The sequence below is a fragment of the Leucopleurus acutus genome, assembly GCF_964270905.1.
Source record: "Leucopleurus acutus genome assembly, chromosome: 21".
Lineage (NCBI taxonomy): Eukaryota > Metazoa > Chordata > Mammalia > Artiodactyla > Delphinidae > Leucopleurus > Leucopleurus acutus.
Genome location: NC_139163.1, coordinates 34,835,976 through 34,855,222, shown reverse-complemented (window position 1 = coordinate 34,855,222; position 19,247 = coordinate 34,835,976). Strand labels below are relative to the sequence as shown.

Here is a 19,247-nt window from a genome sequence, read left to right as displayed (position 1 = left end):
CTACACCTCTTGAACAGCCTGTGTGCCAGGCACTACGTGAGGCTCTTTACATGCTTCATCTCATTTGCTTCCACAAGAACCCTGAGAAATAAACATTATTAACATTATTATTATCATTATCTACACTAGCCACCAGCTGAGGTCAAAGAGGTTAAATTTACACGATAGGACAAAGAGTTAGGAAACAGTAATCTGAATCCAGGTCTATTTTACTCACTGTGTGATAGAACTTGCATACTAACACCCTTGAGGGTATTACAGTCTAGAGGTGGTAAGTGGTTGACAAAGGGTCACAGGGCTACTTTGCAGCAAACAAAAAGCTTGCCCTAGGGTTTCTATTTCGTATTCTAGTTTTCTTAGACAGTTGTCTCTCTACTGCAACCAGTTAATGACTTTGACTCCAACTCAAAAAGTTTCCCCTGCAGATCCCGATTCTATTTCTCGGTGTAAAGTGGTGCTCTGCAAACTAAATAACTAAACCAAACCAACCAGCGAAACCTACTGGGCTTGAAAAAGCAAGACCCTCCAATCAGCAGTTTTCAGTTTGAGCACATTGGGTTTCTTCTCGTAGTCCGTGGCCCGGGATGCCAGTGCGTGGTGCACACTCACAGCGTTTTTCAGGTCCTCTTCCGACAGGGCCTTTTCTGGCTTATATTCATCCTGTGGGCAGATACGAAGAAAGCAAAGACATGTTCAGACTTCATCTTCTCTTTTTAAAATCTAAGACTATATGAAAAATTTTAGAGAATCCATGAAGGTGCATGAAAAAAGTGAAATGAATGGTGGGTAGAAACAACTCCTTGCTACTTCATAAATGTCATAAAAAATCCTGCTCTTTGAAAAGTATGCTCAGAATGAGAAAATACACATTTACCAAAGGGGCACTTTTGAAAAAGCTGGTATATAATAATTAAAGTAAAGAGCTAAGGAAGATCAAAGACAAAATATCTATCACACATGTTTTATAGTGATTTGAAATGAAGCTAGGTCTAATAGGGTGATTTGGTTTCAGGAGCTAAAGGACTTATGCAAAAGCCCCCAGGATGCATCAGCAGAACTGTACTGATGGTGAAAACCCATGCCACTGTGTTTGCCCAAAAGATACTACATTTTCCCAATACTTTCTTTTGAGGCAAATATTATTAAAAGAAAAATGAACAGTAAAATAAAACAATTTCTCCAGCTGTTCTCTGAAAGAAAAGAGGAAAATCAGTTTAATCTTAAATCAGGAGAAAACTTAGCTCTATTATCATAAATTTGGAAAATGGGTAAAATTACATAAAAAGGAGGGTGTCATGGATAGATGCAATTTTATCTTTGGGCATGATCCAGACACAATTCATAGAATTTATAAAGGTTCTTTTGTATGGCGTCCTTCCAAATGTAACTAAAAAAAATCCCAACTAGTAGAAAAATAAGAATTTAAAACAAATGTGATATTATTATTATTATTATTATATCTAGTAGTTTCCTTGGGTCCATAAGAATAAAAAAGGCCTGGAAACTAATGTCAATATAGTAGACATTACAAAGTGTTGTAGGAGATGTTTTTGTTTTTAGATGTTTAAGTTCCTGTCCCCGCTTCCCATATTTTATCAGACTTGATGCTAAATAAACTTGCACTTCTTCTGTAAAGAACACACACACACACACACACACACACACACACACAAGTCCTCACCTTCTAATTAGTACTAAAAGCCTAAAGGAAGACGTTGTTTATTCTGTTATCGCAGTCTGGTTTTACAAATTTTCAAAATGATAATTACACTCTCCCATACCTCCTCCTCCCTTCCCCGTGGCCCCAGCACAAATCGAGCTCTTCAGAGGTACTCTTGCCATAGATTCAAAGTGAGTCAGAAATAAACAGCAGCTGCTGATCCTTAGTGATCACTGTCAGTGACAGTGCTGAGACAAAGGTGGGAAAACCTAAGATACTCAGTAAATGCCAACAGCAATATAAAAATTACACAATTTATAATACTAAATGATAAAATTACTACTTTAAGATTGCTACAGCTCAATTTTCTTAAGCCTCAGAGATTAGGAACTGCTGTCGACAACCATTTTCCAGAGAAGTATGAGGAATAAAGGAGAATTACTTTAAAATCTTAAAATAAATACAATATATTTACATGTATCTGTTCTACAATTCCCATTAATGCATAAAACTATAATCTAGCTATGTTTTGGGGTCTTGTCTTTTCTACATGGGATTTTTCTTAGTGATTTAGCATTCCAAAACTTCACAGATCTCCTTCCAGGGGAACTGTTATTAGAGCAGGAGTATCAGCTAGAGGCAGCATGACAACAAATTCCCCCCCGGCCTCAGAATTAGACTGCAATAGAGCCCCGCATGGCTGGCCGTGAGCTCAGCTTACCCACTTAGCTCCAGATAGGAATCTGGGGTGGATGAATTATGGGGAATGGGGATAAGTGATCAGGGACAAAACTGTCTTCAGAGAGTTTATACACTAAGTCCATTTCCGTACATACTGATCTCTAACACACCTGATATTTGAGTTTGCACAGAGATCAGCCTAGAAATTTGTATGCACCGTTTTTTGATATTCCAGGTCCATAATTTGGGTTTTTATCCTAATTCTTTCTCACTAGTTTCTTTTGGTTAATTTTTTGTTGTTTGAATTTAAAACGATTAGTTTTTTATTTTTCATATTTCTTCTTTAATTAAGAATTTAAGACTATACTTTTTCCTCTGAGTACAGGATACACATAGCTTGGGAATGAAGAGTATTTTTTCGTTGTTCTCTAGATGATTTGTAGTTTTATTTTTTTCTCTCTTCTTCAATCTTAGTCATGTCAAAGAATGTTTCTCAAATTTAAAGCACCTAAAGTTTTTAGTTATTTATCATTATATAGTTCCAATTTTATTGGTTTGTGACCAGAGAATGTGGTCTGTAAAATGTATTTTATTTACTTAAAATTCGCTAAGGTTAATTTCTCAAGGTTTTCCAACAACTTGTTTAGTTTTTGTTATTGTTCCATGGACATTAAAAAAAAAGTTATTCTCTGGGCTTCCCTGGTGGCACACTGGTTGAGAGTCCGCCTGCCGATGCAGGGGACATGGGTTCGTGCCCCGGTCTGGGAAGATCCCACATGCCGCGGAGCGGCTAGGCCCGTGAGCCATGGCCGCTGAGCCTGTGCATCCAGAGCCTGTGCTCCGCAACGGGAGAGGCCACAGCAGTGAGAGGCCCACGTACCGCAAAAAAAAAAAAAAAAAAAAAGTTATTCTCTGAGGGATGAGTGTGTATTTATATTCAAGCTTATTGATTCAGTTCCTCTATGTTCTTACAGTATTTTTCTACCATGTTCTGTGTGCTATTTATTATTTTAAAATGTTCTTCTTTATCCACGTTAGTGCTTATTTACATAAGATGGAAACTTAAAAGGCTCTCTTCTCCCACCAAATGCTCTATTTCTCTGTATCAACAAGACTTTTAAAATAGTTTCACTTCCCTCCCTACCCTTTCCATTAATCCTAAATTTTGATAAAAGTTTAGTATGTTTTATTCTGCAATCTTATTAAAATTATCGTGTATTATGTATTTTCTGTTTCAAGAAATCCTATCTTGCACTTACATTACATATTCCCTGAATCTCTCCTTATCCTTTTAGATTTAATTGTGTCCATGTTTCATTGCTCACCTACTTTCTATCTTTTCTCCATCTTGAGGTCTCTTTTCTCATCCCTTTGTTATTCTCTCTTCTTGCAAGTACTTTTCTCAGGTGGGTGATGTCCTCCAGTCCTTACTTTCAAGTGTCTCTTGCTTTCTTTCTCAGGTGGAGAACTGGGTATGGAGCTTTGGGCTGCAGTCTTTTTCCACTCAGTACTCTGCAGATGCTATTCTGTCTTCTAGCTTCCAGTTTTACTAAAGTCCAACACCAGTCTGATTCTCTTTTGCTTTTCTTATATTTTCTGTCAGGAATCTCATAGGGTTTTATTTTTATCCTTAGAATTTAGGAATTTTTGCTCAGCCATGCCCTAACATTCTCATCTATCTGATCTGGAACTAAAAAAAATCCCACCCTAGTTCTCCTTATATGATCACTCACTTGCACTGCTGACAGCTGCTAAAGACAACCAACCCAGCTATGCAGATGTGTGCCACCCAGACGTATGGTCTCCAGCTATGGCTGCACCCAGTGCCGACCGACAATGCTTTTACTCCTCCACGATAACCCCTCTGGTCCATTCTGCCAAACGTCCACCATTCTCTTCAACACTCCTATCCCACGACAAAGATGGTTAAGAGCACAGGTGCCTGGGGTTAGACCCATCTCTTCAAATGTCTAGCTCTGTTATGGTACTTAACATTTCCATGACCAGAGGCAAGTTATTTAAACTCATTAAACTTCATTTTCTTTGACTGAGGAGTAGTGATAATACTTTTCTCATAGAGCTGTAGGATGAAATTCAATGAGATACTATTTTTCTAAAACTCTAAATAATGCTCACAGCAGACAGTAAGCACTTAGATGTTAGCTGATATAATTCCTAATAATAATTTTTAGTAGCACATAGCTTGAACTTGTATTTTATAAGGTCAAGCTTGTAAATTTCAAACTTTCTGCTTACATGCCCTGTAAACGCATATTTTGTGACCACCTTTATCCTCTTTCCTCCTTACACAGAGGAGTCCTGCTCAAGGCTAATCCTGTACTCCAGGATCAACCTCCACCAACCCTTCCTAGGATCTTATTGCGTTGGTTATTATCCTTCCACTATATTTTAAATCATTCGTTATCTACAGGCTTCTTCCCCACAGCCTATAAATACCCTCAAGGTCTCTCTATTATTTGTAAGATAATAGTCCCTCCTGAATATTGCTTTCTGCTAGCTGTCACCTCTAGCTGTCACCTCTCTTTTTCCTTTATATAAAATGAGTTAGGAGTCCACATTAACTACTTTTATACATTAATTTCCAGTTTACCCTTTAACCCACTGGAACCTGGAGTCCATTTCTACACTTCATTGAAACTGCTCTGGCAAAGGTCAGCAATGACCTCCTAACTGCAAAATTTAATAGATTCTTTTAAGTTTTCGTCTTATAGCACTAAAGGAAGTCAACAATACTCCTGAAATTCTTCCATGGCTTCTCCTTACAATTCTCTCCTGGTTTCTCCCCTATACTCTGACCATGACTCTGCTATCTCTTCTTTAGCCTGTTTGTCAGCTGTCAGTTCTGCCACTGGCATTCATCCTTTCTCATCCCATAAATGCATCTTGGGATGATTACGACTACAGTTGACACTTGAACAATGCATGGGTTGGGGCAAGTGAAGATCCACATATAACTTATAGTCTGCCTTCCATTTATGAAGTTCCTCCCTAACCTCTGTTCCTCTGTATCCACAGTTCTCCGTGAGCGAATTCAACCTCCTATGAATCATGTAGTATGTAGTGCATTACTATTGAAGAATCCGCTGACAAAGTGAACCTGTGCAGCTCAAATTTGTGTTGTTCAAGGGTCAAATCTACTCTTATCAGTTGAAGTCCCACCTATATCATGATGCCTAACAAACTGCTGCAGATGAATAAGAAACCCAAGACCAATCCTTAGCTATTAATATTGGATGACTTAGACCTTTGGAGCAACTACACATATTCTTGGAGCATATTCTCTCTGCTGTTATTTTCCTTTAAAACCAAGCTTAAAGGATGACATTCTTAGACCTCTCTAAAAGTGCGAAGAATTTTAAAATGCAACATTTATTATAGCTCTAAGTAAAAGTGAACAGTAATTATCAACTTGGAAGAATTGCACCATGGTTTCTGAAGAGGACTCTAAGACAGTTTCCTAAACTCTTAAGGTACCTAATATTGGAAGGAAAATACTGCACAGGCCAAAAATGGACGATAAGATCTATTTAATTAGGATAAAACCAAAGTCTAGGAATTTCAAGTCTAACATGGGCTTCCACTCTTTTAGTTGATAGTAATATTATTTTACCATTAAAACAAAAAGGCAAAATATAAACCATACATGTTTGGCATTCTGAATTCCTACTAGAAAATGTAGCTCCAAGTCCATTAAAAAAATGAGCAAAACTCAGCGTAGATTGGAAAAATTAGAGTTGACAATTGAATAAAAAGAAAAGACTTTATCCTACGGAGTTCATTCTGACATCTTTATTTTTCACTACTTAAAATTGAAGATGGTTTAAATGACGGTATTGGGAAGGAGGAAATAAGGGATAAATTATTGTAATCAAACCATTTCAAACCTAAGACTCTTGACTGTGCAAACTAAATGAGAAAAGAGAGCAAGGTAAATTTAATCAAGAAATTCTGTAAGAAAAGAAAATGCTCTATGACACCTAATTACTATCTATTTTCTCAAATGAAGGGTGAAAATGATGCCTAAAAACATGTTACTCTCCTCTGTGTTCACTGCAATCTACGTCTTTTTATCTAGGATGATTCATTAGAGCACTCTACCACCCTAATAAGCACCAAGAATTTGATTTCACAATATGCTATTTATTTTAAATTCATTTAAAGCATGAAATGAAAAACTTTCTTCTTTTTCTTAAGAAGCTTGTTAATTAAATGTCTTGTGAAGTTGGATCATAACACACAGATCATCTACATGTGTACAAATAATTGGTTGGCATCAAGTCAGAAAATCTGTACCCTCAGGTGAATATAAAGTCCAATTTGGAAAGTGACCAAATCTAAACTGAAATTCATCAATGTCAATTAAAAAATGCTCAGATTCCAGTTTTCAAAGTATAAGGCACAATTGCTATACCTAATTAAAATAATTTAAAACAAAGCTGAAATAGTCTTGATTTCCACTGAGCGAAAATATAGATGGGAAAACTGAGGACAGCCTTGAGAGGCTATGAGGATTTAATAAAAATGTCAGTAATTAAAATAAACTGGATCTTAAACTGTCCATTAATTCTTGATTTTAAAAAAGGCATTAAAAGCATTTTTCATAATTTGATGACTATCTTTTTTAAAAATTCTGAGTATTTCTGGTTAGGTATCTTTCTAAAAATTATTCAGCTTCATTTTTCTTTTACCAGGGAGCTCAGAGTGTGCTGTATTCCCATAAATCTGGGAACAAGACATAATAGGAAATCCAATGGAGGCATGTTTTAGCCCATCACTCACATAATCAGATATTTGAAAATCACTTATTCACAGAATGTTAAAGCTGAAAGGAGCCTAAAGGATCATTTCAACTAATTTTCTCATGTTAGCTAAACAATTTTAAAGTCAGAAAAATATGTCCTATATTTCTGTAAGGAGAATTAAGAAAGAATAAGCCAGTTAAAGTCAAAGGATTATGTTTGTTTATATTAGTTTGTTCGGTTACGGTGGACATGGTGCCGCTTCCATGTTGCGATGATGGGCCACATGGGCGGGTAGCGGAGGACTTTCCTTGTTAGCACGGGAACCCGTCATGGTCCACATACAGAGGGAGCACTTACGGACACAGTAGGACTTGAAGGACTTGAAATGCTTTCTCAGTCAGGCCTCAGACTTCAGTGAGACACAGGACATTTTCTAGGACAAATCTGGTGAGTGAACCAGGAAGCTAGGATCTATCTTTTTAATGATTACACAGCTGAACTGGAAGAGAATTAGGGCAGACAGACAACCATGAGTAGCCCTTAGAAAAAGACTACAGGATTCTATGACTCAGTATCTGAAGAAACGTAAGAGCTCTTAACATTTTTAAGCAGAAAAAACATCTTATCACCCTTGCATACTTCTTCCATATTTCTAACTATGATCAGGGTTTTGATTGATAGGAGGCTATTCCTGCTTTCCTCTCAGTTCCAGGCTCACTAACGTTCTGTTAAAGCTGCACTTGGCACTGTCTGGACCACTTGAAGTGTCTGCCCAGCACTCACCCACCACCACTCAGTTCAGAGCCCTGGAGACCAAGTTAGTATCTAATTCATATGTTTCCTGCTACGACTTTCACATGATTGGTATGGGTATAATATTTACTGCAAGGAAGGGAGGGAGAGAGGGAGACAGAGAGGGAGAGAAAGGCACTGCCTAGGGACCCAAGTAGCAAACAGGAAAAGAGGTTTGAGTTCTGGACCTATCTTACCCTCGAATAACTTAGAAGAAGCCACAAAACACTGCAGCGCCTCTTCATGTGGGAATAAAACAACTCATAGGAATAAACTACTTTCTGTTTGCTAGACCCCTGAATGAGAATTGTGTTTTGTCGTTGTTGGTTTTTTTTTTTTTTTTTTGCGGTACGCGGGCCTTTCACTGTCGTGGCCTCTCCCGTCGCAGAGCACAGGCTCCGGACGCGCAGGCTCAGCGGCCATGGCTCACGGGCCCAGCCGCTCCGTGGCATGTGGGATCTTCCCGGACCGGGGCACGAACCCATGTCCCCTGCATTGGCAGGTGGACTCTCAACCAATGCGCCACCAGGGAAGCCCGAGAATTGTGTTTTTAAACAGAAACCTTCAGAGCACAGCCTATGGGTCTTAAAATCCAGAGACCAGGTGTTTCCAGCTGCAACGTTTTTTTCATGAATTGATAGTCTTAAAAAATCATGCTTGTGTCCTAAATATACCTTGTATAATGGCTACATTGCTCGGCTGAACTGGGTCATTCATTTAACTTATAACTAATGAAAACTTTGATATGATCATTATTCTCCTAAGGCTTCAAAACCTAGTTAACTTTTGTTTTCTGCACTTTCCATTGTTTTGGAGAATGAGAGAGGGTCCACATGGTCTCTTCAGTGTGTGAGAGGGCACAGAGCCAGCAGTTTCACAAAAGGAAATACAAATGCCCTGAGCACACAGGGAAGCTTTTTGCTATCAGGGGCCCAGGCCAGGATCAGCCAGCTCCTGACACTTGGTATTTGACACATCAGCCCAGGCTGCCATCATCACAGTCTGGAAGGCCTGGTCTTCAGTACTTCCTTCTGCCTGGTCCAGGCTCACTCTATTGTTGCCACCTATACTTCAAACACTGCAACAAACAAACAAACAACTCCCCTTCCAATCCAAAAACCTTATAGGCAGGTGGAACAAATCTCAGTAATCGAAGGAAAGAATGGAAGATTTTGCATCGAGGACATAGAGTTCCCAGTATACTATGACAGGAAACTAAATTTTTAGCTAACAAACATTTGAAAGACATGGTAAAGGCAAATAAATTCAGGTCTGAATACCTATTTTCTAGACTCTAGAGATAAAAGACATTAGAACATTATCCAGAGCCTGGCGTGGAGAATACGATCATCAAGTAATTCACGGCCATGCACTAACCAGCCACCCGCACCCATCTCTCTTAACCATTCCATCGATCACCTGACAATTTATTTTAAGGATAACATAGTTAACTTTTGTTACAACCAGACCTGTAACAAAAATACCATCATAAAGCTTACCAAAAAATACTTTCAAGAAAAAGGCAGAGACTAGCAGTGTCAGACACAAAGCCCTTGACTGAAACCGACAGAGAATTTCTGAAGCTGTGTGACAGCAAAGGCTTATCTCAGCATTTGCCAGCAGATGACTCACTCTCGGTTAACAAAAGGATATAAAGCTGATATCTGAATGTCGACAATGATGGATCTTCACCACCAAAAATTTAATCATTTTATCATCAATCCATAGCAATTTCAAAATTTCAAAGCATATATAAACTGTGTTATATTGAAATGATATTAGACTCCTCTGCCACAAAGGCTTTATATTCCAATAATAATAATTAACTCTCCATCAGGTAATATATTTCCCAAGCCTGGGCTCAGGGGCACTGTAAGTACTGGAACCAAACAAGGACAGGAGTGCTTTCCTGCCCCGCTGGAAAACAGAGCCACTCACTCCACCGCAGGTGCCTCGCAGTGCCCTGCCCAAGAGAGTTCTCAGAGACTGCAGCCCACTACCCGCACAGCGGTATTCCCTTTTCACTGATGCTTTCCCAGCTCACCCATATCCTTGGTTTATATCATGTCACTAGCCATTCACTGCCTAAGACTTGTCTCTCACCCACCACCGTAAGCCCAAGCTCTTTTTGGGGATAGAGACCAAGTTTATTCCTCCCAAGATGACATTTTGTAAATGGTTCTGACAGTACTATTGCAATTCTCTATGGATTTCCTTTCTGCTTGAAAGTTAGAGGCAAATGTGATTAAGTGACATTAAGCGAGGGGGCCAGAAAAGGAAATGAGGTGGTCATGAGGCAGGCTGTGTATAACCTGGAGAAGCAAAACAAGAGCTCAGGATAATATCAGAAACTGTCCAAGGGATGGAAAGAGAGAAAAGGACTTATTTTACTTGAGAGAGAAATCAATAACAGGAAAGAAAAGAGGTTCAGTAGAAATGAGATAGACACGGGGGATCCATTCTTTGCAAAAGTCACAGGAAGGGGGATATCAGGCAGGGGGTGGGGGAATGATCAGAGTGGAGCCTCCTGAAAGCAGCTGTCTGTACACTCTCTGCCTGTGTCTTCAACTCATTCTATCTGGCTTCCATGCCCACCACTCCACTGGAGCTGCTTTATCAATAATTTCCTTGTTGCTGAATTCCAGTGTGACTTTCCAACTTCTATCTTACTTGACCTCTTTACAACACGGAACATTTCTGCCACCTCTTGAAGTCTGTAGCAGCTCCCCCCCGCCGGCCCCCATTGTCCCCCTGGGTCTGGTCACACTGCATTCCTCACAGGGCACATATGAAATGTCTGTGTCCCACTTGTCCTACCCTGCGTCTTCTCCTCACTCTACAGCCTCTGAGTGACATCATCTACTCTCATGTTTTTTTGATGACTCTCCAGGCTCCCTTTTCAGCTCCGGATCTGAATATCTATAATTCTTTGCTGGACATGCCCATTTATTATTCCACAGACACCTTGAATTCAACACCACAAACTGAACTGTCCAGTCAGACTGTGTTTCCCCCTTCCTGTGACCCCTACCATCGTCAAGCTAGTCTGGTCTCTATGTCTCTGACTGACACCACCCCCAATCCATACTCCATCCTATCGCCAGACTGATCTTTCTAAAATATAAATCTGATTATGTCACACCCCGTTAAAAATGCTTGACAGTCCCACACTGCTCTCAGAGCTCAACTCCTAAGCCTGGTTTTCTGGGCTCTGCAGTCTGGTCTGGACACCCTTTATGCTCCGCTGAGCCCACAGCTCCCTGGATGTGCTATGGTCTCTCACAGCTGGGCATCCATACATGTTCCTCCCTGTCTAAATCCGCCATGTGACTTCCATTTGCCTTTTAAGTGTAGATGTAGACATCACTTCCTTCATGAATTCTTCCATGATCTTCTCTGCTCTTCCTGAGGCTCAGCTAACTGTCCTTCCAAAGTGTTTCCAGAGCACACTTCCCTCTTGGTAGCACATACTAAATGGCATTGAAATGGCTTTTTATTTGTTGATCTCTTCAGACAGAGCATATGCTCCTTTAGGGACTATATTTTGCTCTCGGTCAGATCTGCAGTGCACAGCATTCTGAAAAACTGCCAGAGTCCTAACCTAATAGATACATTCAGATAGATAATGATTTGCTTCCCATGATGGTCCTCTGTGTCAGGATGGTAGATTGTTAACCTAAGTTCAGCTGATAATAGATGCTGGGGTTACTTTTAAGTGCCAATCTGGGAATCATGAAATGATTGAAATGTTGACATTTCCTTTACCACGTTTTCTGGGAACAATAAGGAAGAATATCTGAAAGTGGGTCTGGATTAGAAAATCTTAAAAGGTTAGTTACACTAATTATGGAAGGTGATTAGAGACAACCCCATATTCCAATAGAGGAGAGGCTGCAGTCAGGAGACTGCTATCTGAGACAGGTTAACCATCAGTCCTGACCAAAGCAGGAAGCTACCTGTAGGAAAGAAGCTATTGCATACTTGCTTCATATTAGACAAAAGCTAATGGAATCTGGTTGAGGTGGTAAAAGAAACATTTCTCCAAAATCACTTGTTTTAAACTTCTAGTATTTAAGAAAGTCATAAAATAGAGCTTTAGTGTTTATACAAGAATGGTTTAATGGAAAAAATACTAGCATGGCTCCTACCACCCTTCACAATCCTGAGGAGGTTAACCAACCTCTGAGCCTCAGCTTCTTAATTTAAAAAATGGGAACTATATCCTCCTATGAAGTTGTGGAGCTCAAATATAAAAAGTATCCTAAAAACTGTATCACACTAACAAACCCATGTTATTTCTGGCTGAACGATCACTCAAGTAAGTTGGCTCAATAAGTCTGTCAGTCCCTTCCTAACTCTGTGAGGTGGGATGCTCTGATCTGGGATGATGATTCTCTTAGATATTAGATACAAAGCAATGCCCTGTAAGGATATGTGTGTGTGTGTGTGTGTGTGTGTGTGTGTGTGTGTGTTCAGCAGGCATGCAGCAGAGAGGGTTGTAAGCACACAGGTAGGGTTATGAACTTTAGAGGCATGAGATCTTTATTATCTCTTCAGTTTCCTAGAGCAGTCACTGAAAAGCTTTGTGTTAAGCCTCTCCGTGCCTGGGACGAGAAGAGGGAGAAGCCTGGGTGAGTGGGGACTAAGAGGACTTGGAGCACCTGCCTGGTGTAGGTTCAGCTGTGCCTGGTTTTCTTTCTGGTGACTGTATTTTTCTGGAGGTGGCGGTGGTTTTTACTATAATTTTTCACTCTTCACTCTTAATGAGGAAATACTAATTGGGTAAAAATCATTTGTCTATTTCATAATTGAGAAATCTTGATGAAAATTTTAAGTAATTGATGAGCAACTGATCATGGAATGAGACCCCAAACAGACTGTTACTCCAATGGCAGAGGGGTTTTGAGATGTGTGTGGCGTGTATGTGTTTAGAGTGAAGGGAGGGTGAGTTCCCAGCCATTACGGTATCTTTAGAAGACTGACTGGATTCCTTTAATCAGGGGAGCAGAGGTCCTGCTCCCTTCTGTCTCAGGGCAACACTGTCTCCCTCTTTTAGAAGCCAAGTTCTGGCAGCCACGGTGGGTGTGGAGCAGACATGCAGCACCTGCCCGCCTGAGGAGAACAAGGGATGCAGGAGGGAGGAATCCTGGCAGCCTCTGGACAGGAATCTTCTATGCTGAGAAATTGACATGGGGTGGAAAGGCGTCAAAATCAGGATGGCGGCAGAAAGCCTGTGTGCTAGCCGGACCCGTAAGAACACGCTTGGTCCTATTATCTTTGCACCCCGGACCTGGCACAACCCCGACCCTGACCCCTGGCTGAGCAAGTCCCTGCCAGTCTGAATCAAACCTGTCTCGGGCTAGAGGAAAAGTGTGCCCTTTCTCCTTACCCATCATCCAAACAACAAAGAGTGGCAGGAGTTAAGGAGAGGAAGGGGTGACTACTGTTTTCTCTGCTTTGAATCCCAGCAGGTTGCACGGCATTCTCAGGGCACAGAGGAAAGAGCAACACGCCCCTCCCGGGAGCACCACCAGCCAGCAGGTCCTGTGAGAGTGACTGCCCAGCGCTCGGGATGATGCTGTCTAAATCCTTTGAGAACCTGGGTGTCAGTGGGAGCAGCACCCAACTCACACTCAAAGGGTTTGAAATTCTTCTGGGGAAGAAAACTGCTTCTTTGGTGAAGTGGACAGTTTATGACATTGTGACACCATTTTTTTCATTTTCATGATACACTAGCACTTGAAACATAATTTTTCATCATGTTTCTACTGCTGGCTACCCTCCGTCCATCCTGTACTCCAAATGGAAAAAACTGTTTTGCCATTCTCTGAACACGCCAATTCCCTTAAATCTGTTATTTCCCCCTCTCCGGTTAAAATGCTTTTTATTACCTTGCCTGCCTGGCAAATGTCTGGTCACCCTTCAGGTATCAGTTCAAGGCATGTTAATTCCTTAGGTAGGCATTCTCTGACCTTTGCAAGTATGACTAGGGCCTACTCTGTAAGACTTTGCATCCCTCCTTTAGTTTATACCACCGTCTGGGGAAGGTTCAATGTACCTGTTTCCCCTCTTGCTTTGTGGGCTCCATGTGGCAGAGACTGTGTCTTAGTCATCATTGGAAGCCCAGCATTTAGCAGAGTCCTTGATGTGATAAGCTCTAAATGGCTATGTGAAGACATAATCCCCAAATTGTATAAACCCCAAATCACCCTGCAGTCATATAACTTACTTTTGGTGTAGCATCTGCCATCATGTGCTGGGAAATCAGGACTCCGGCAAGGTTAAGGATTAGCCAGCAATGGGACATTAGAGCCCTTTGTAGGATACATGCTGTATCAGTACTGAGCCTCTGATATACACTACAATCCAGAGGTAATTTAAAGGGGAAGATGTCTAAGAACCGATGCCTGCCGATTCTGGTAGGCAGCTCAGTATCCCAGAGGTCCCCTTACAGCAGTGGATATCAGACAGTGCCCCGTTAACCTTACAGTCCTTGGCATTTTCAGATGTAGGGGACCATAGGGTCTTCATATTTTTATTGCCTCTCTGCCTTTTTGTTTTCTTAATTTTACAAATCAGGAAGAACCTAATTAAAACACCAGGGTAGACATAGCCACAGAAGAACCTGGCCTGGTATGACGAAGCTTCTGCTGATTGATGAGCTAGTCTCTAGGATCTGTGCAAAGTTCTGGGAATAGATATTGGCTGACTGCTATGTTGAGATTTTAATCACTTGTCACATTTTTTCCAGCCCCTCCTTTTTCTTTTCTTTTAAAGAGCACTAACAACAATAACAAGGGAGGAGAGCCTGGATACAAAACCCGGCTGCCCCTGCTCAGCCTTACTCTCCATCTCAGTATGAAACAGCAAACTGAGAGATAACCCACAGCTCTACCTGCACTGTCCTAAACAAATATATCATTTCCTTGTGTCCCATTTTTCACTTTACAAAAGGAATCTCATCCAATTTTCCCTAAGTGCACATGGGCCACACTCCAGAGGTACCATAAATATGGAGGTGCAATCTAATTTTGTAGCTCTAATCCAAACTGATGTTGACACTTCAGAATTTACAAAGTCATTCCCTTGTCAACATTTAGCCCATTCTCTTTTGTATCTGGATGAGTCAAATTCAATCCAATTCACTTATCTGAGGGAGAGGACAATGAGAAAGGAAAAGCAGTTGACTTGGAAACAGCATTTCTCTTTGCATCACCTCTGTCAAATGTTGAATGCAAGAGTGTTTTTCTCCCTTCCCAGGCTTACCCTGGGGTGGAGTGGGTGGAAATCCTGTGACTAGGTATTCAATGAAATGATTTTGCCAAAGACAACCATGTCCCTCATAGAGATTTTAGGGAAAATGAAAAAGTAAGCCAAGAGAATAGGATTTATGCTGGGGAAACAGCTGTGATATGTGAAGTCTAATTTCAAAGGGCTGCTCCCTGCAGAGACAAATCTAGCTGAAAGGACCAATGTAGGCCCAGCATGAATACAACATGGTGCTTTGGCAGAGGCCAAAGCAGTTGACTTATAAATTAGAAGCTGTGCTGGCTCCGTAGGGAAATAAAGATAATACAAGATATCTGGCCACCTAAGAAAATGGATGATCTCCTAACATCAACAACAGTCTCCATTTCTCCAGTTGTTTGATCCTTCTAAGTAATGTGTAAATTTTAGAAGGATGCCACAGATCATTTTCTTTATAATCTTTGGGTTTCAGCTATCTCCATACATCTCTCTGCAAAGGTAATTTAGCCACAAAAAGAGCTCTAGTCCAAGGTGAAGCATCCCATACTCTAACATTCCTTACCTAATCTATTCCAAAAGGAAGAAAACAAAAGGCTTTGTTAACATTAGATATAGTTCTCAATCTAGACATTGGAAAAAAGTGCCAATAAAGAAATAGAACGAAAGAGAATTATAATAGTGCTCCTTTTAAAGCTGCTCCGGCAGTATGTAAAATGTTGACATACGATAGTCAAGGTCCTTTTAAATATTGATCTGGGTGACTCTTAAGGACGGGTGGTTTTAAAAAAGAATAATTCTTTCAATTTTATTACACAGGGCATTATTATAACATTTTGAAATGTTTAAAATAAAAATAAACCAAATATGTTCTTCCTCAATAATTATATTTCCATTCCAAAGCAGTTTATTATCTCAGTAGTGCAAGTGTGGACGCCATCACGCAGGGGCTGCCATCTGATTCAGTATTGTTGATGTTATTTCAAATGTACTTTCTTCCCCAGAGAAACACAAGTGTGGAAAGGCAGCGTTGGAATGTGTAAAGTGTGTAAGGGCATGCGTTTGTACACTGAAAACAAAAAGCCCAAAATGAATGAGACCTTGATTCTTTAAATATGCAAATATTAGTAATTAGTGTGGCGAGGAAAGGCTGTGGTGAGACAGGTATTGTTAGAAACTGCTGTAGTGGGTGAAAGTTGGTTCAGCCTTCCCAGAAGTAATTAAGTAATAGGTCTCAATAATTTTAAACAGTTCCTACTCTGTCCCTGTGACCCATGATACTTCCAGAAATCTACCTTTAAGAAATAAACAGACATGTGCACAATATACCATTATTTATAACTGTAAAAAACTGAAATGAGGGTATGTCTGAAAATGGGAAAAGATTATGATAAATCTATTTAATGGAAAATATTGTAAGCAATTAAAAATGAATGTTTTTGTAAACCCTATTAAAAGGAAAAATTAAAACCATATGACTTATCATTTCACAGTCACCAGATACTAGACTGACCAAAAAATATACTTCTGAAGAATTTTTAATTTAAAAATGTTTATGATAATAAATAGAGTAAAAGAAAAGGAAATCATTGTCCAAGCAAATTTCAGAATCTTTTCCTAGGTGTGACGTGAGCAAGATGGCAGAACAGGAAGTCTCAGTTCTTGTTCCTACACAGGAACACCCATTTAACAAGGCTACACGGATTAAAATACCTTTACAAGAATGCCAGAATGCAGTCAAGAGCTAGCAGGACTCCAACTGAACAGAAGGCAAGAACAGCTTCACTGAAATAGATAAGATGGGTATGAGAAGAGCAACTTCACTTTAACCATGCCAGCCCCTCCCTGTGCGGGAGGGGAATGTGAAGTTTTGTAATGTAATGTCAGTGCGGGGAATGTGAAGAGTGGAGCATGCTTCCAACATCCTGGCTTTTTGCAAAGTTGCCTGAGGAATGGGTTTCTGTCTTGCTTCACTCAGACCTCGGAGTGAATCAACATAGATTGGATGCCTGGAGGCTGCTGAGACCAAGGAAAAAGGTGGGTGGCTTGCTGCAGCTGGCAGGGCTTGTCAAGATTGGGAGAAAGGTACACAACTTAAGTCTTCTCTCTTGGAGGGACAAAGAGGAGTGAAGTATGCATCTCACATTCTGGCTCATCAGAGGGCTGCCCAAGGGAAATGCTATCAGTCTCACCTGACCTGGGGTATTGATGGGGAGCTGGCATACTCTGGATGCCTAGTTGCCACTCAGAATAAGGGAGAGCTGGGTGGCTTGCTGCTGTAGAACCAGAAAACTTGCAGTGCCACAGACAGATATCAGAAAGAAAAAATATTATGAGCTCTGGAAAAAGAAACATGCAAGTCTCTCTAATTGAGAAGTTGCATGCACAGGCCCAGAGAAGTTGCACCCCTCAAAAAAAACGTTACAGAGGTCCCCAGAATCTCTAGCCAAGTAGACTGATGACGGTCTTCCACTGTACAAAAGCAGTCTGTAAACACTGAGAGGTGGCTACCCCTTAAAATGTACAGATTCCAACACAAATTTACCAGAATAAAGAAGAAACAAGTGGATATAGCCCAATCAAAGGAACAAAATAAATCTCCAGAAACTGTCCCTAAAGAAAGAGAGGTATAGGATGTATCTGACAAAGCATTAAAAATAACCATCATAAAGATTCTCAATTGGCTTAAGAAAATGATGCATGAACAAAAAGAGAATATCAACAAAGAAAAGATTTAAAAAACTAAAACAGAAATTTTGAAGCTAAAGAATACAATGACAAACTGAAAAATTCACTAGAATCATTCAACAGCACACATAAGCAGAAGAAAGAATCAGCAATGGAAGACAGGAAATTGAAATTATGCAGTCAGAGGAACAAACAGGAAAAAAGAACATAAAAGAGTAAAGAGAGCCTAAGGGACTTACAGGACACCATCAACTGGACAATATACCTATTATCAGAGTCCCAGAAGGAGAAGAGAAAACAAAGGGGCAGAAAGCTTATTGAAAGAAATAATCGCCAAATACTTTCCAAATCTAAGGAGGAAAATGGACATCCAGATCCAAGAAGTCCAATGGTCTCAAATTAGGATACACCCCCCCCCCAATCTACACAAAGACACATTATAATCAAATTGTCAAGTAAAAAGTGAAGACAGAATTTTGAAATCAGCAAGAGAAGAGTGATTTGTCATATTCAAGGGATTTCCTTATGATTATCATAGGACTTCTCAGCTGAAACCTTCCAGATTAGAAGAAGAGAGTGGGATGACAGATTCAGAATGCTGGCGGGTGGAGGGGGAAAGCCTGTGAACCAAGAATACTATACCCAGAAAATTACTCCTTTAAAAATGAAAGATAGATGAAGAATTTCCTAGATAAGCAAAAACTGAGGGAGTATGTTACCACTAAATCTGTCTTACAGAAAGTGTAATGAAAACAAATCAAGACTTTGAAATGAAAGGAAATGAAACAGCAACATTGGAAATATAAGAGAAAGAAGATGAAATACAAATCTCACTGGGAAGGTGAATATATAGACAATACAGGATAATGAAATACTGTAGTAGCAGTTTGCAAATCACATCTAACTAGCACAAAAGTTAAAATAGAAAAGTATCAAGAACAACTGTAAGCACAAAACTTGCTATTAGATATACAATATAAAAAAAAATTCTTACATCAAAATAATAAGTTATGTGTGAGGAGGGAAAAGTAAAGGTGTAGAGTTTTTGTATGTGATTAAAGTTAAATTGTTATCAGCTTAGGGCTTCCCTGGTGGCACAGTGGTTGAGAGTCCGCCTGCTGATGCAGGGGACATGGGTTTGTGCCCCGGTCTGGGAGGATCCCGCGTGCCACGGAGCGGCTGGGCCTGTGAGCCATGGCCGCTGAGCCTGCGCGTCTGGAGCCTGTGCTCTGCAACGGGAGAGGCCACAGCAGTGAGAGGCCCGCGTACCAAAAAAAAAAAAAAAAAAAAATTGTTATCAGCTTAAAATGGATGATCAGAACTATAACATGTGCTATGTAAGCCTCAGAGTAACCACAAAGAAAATACTGATGGATGACACACAAAAGAAGATGAGAAAGAAATCAAAATATGCTTTT

The 19,247-nt window shown here is 40.2% G+C and overlaps 1 protein-coding gene across 7 annotated transcripts in view; it reads right to left on the bottom strand.

Annotated features, from left to right (window-relative positions):
- The window catches only part of PSD3 (pleckstrin and Sec7 domain containing 3), a gene marked incomplete at its 5' end in the record, with an annotated part of 582,691 nt that overhangs the window by 45,244 nt on the left and 518,200 nt on the right, over positions 1–19,247 (bottom strand). For all 7 annotated transcript variants that reach the window (XM_082863887.1, XM_082863881.1, XM_082863882.1 and 4 more), the window contains one exon: positions 503–660. In XM_082863887.1, the coding sequence (XP_082720013.1) occupies positions 503–660 (158 nt within the window). The remainder of the gene's footprint in view (positions 1–502; positions 661–19,247) is intronic.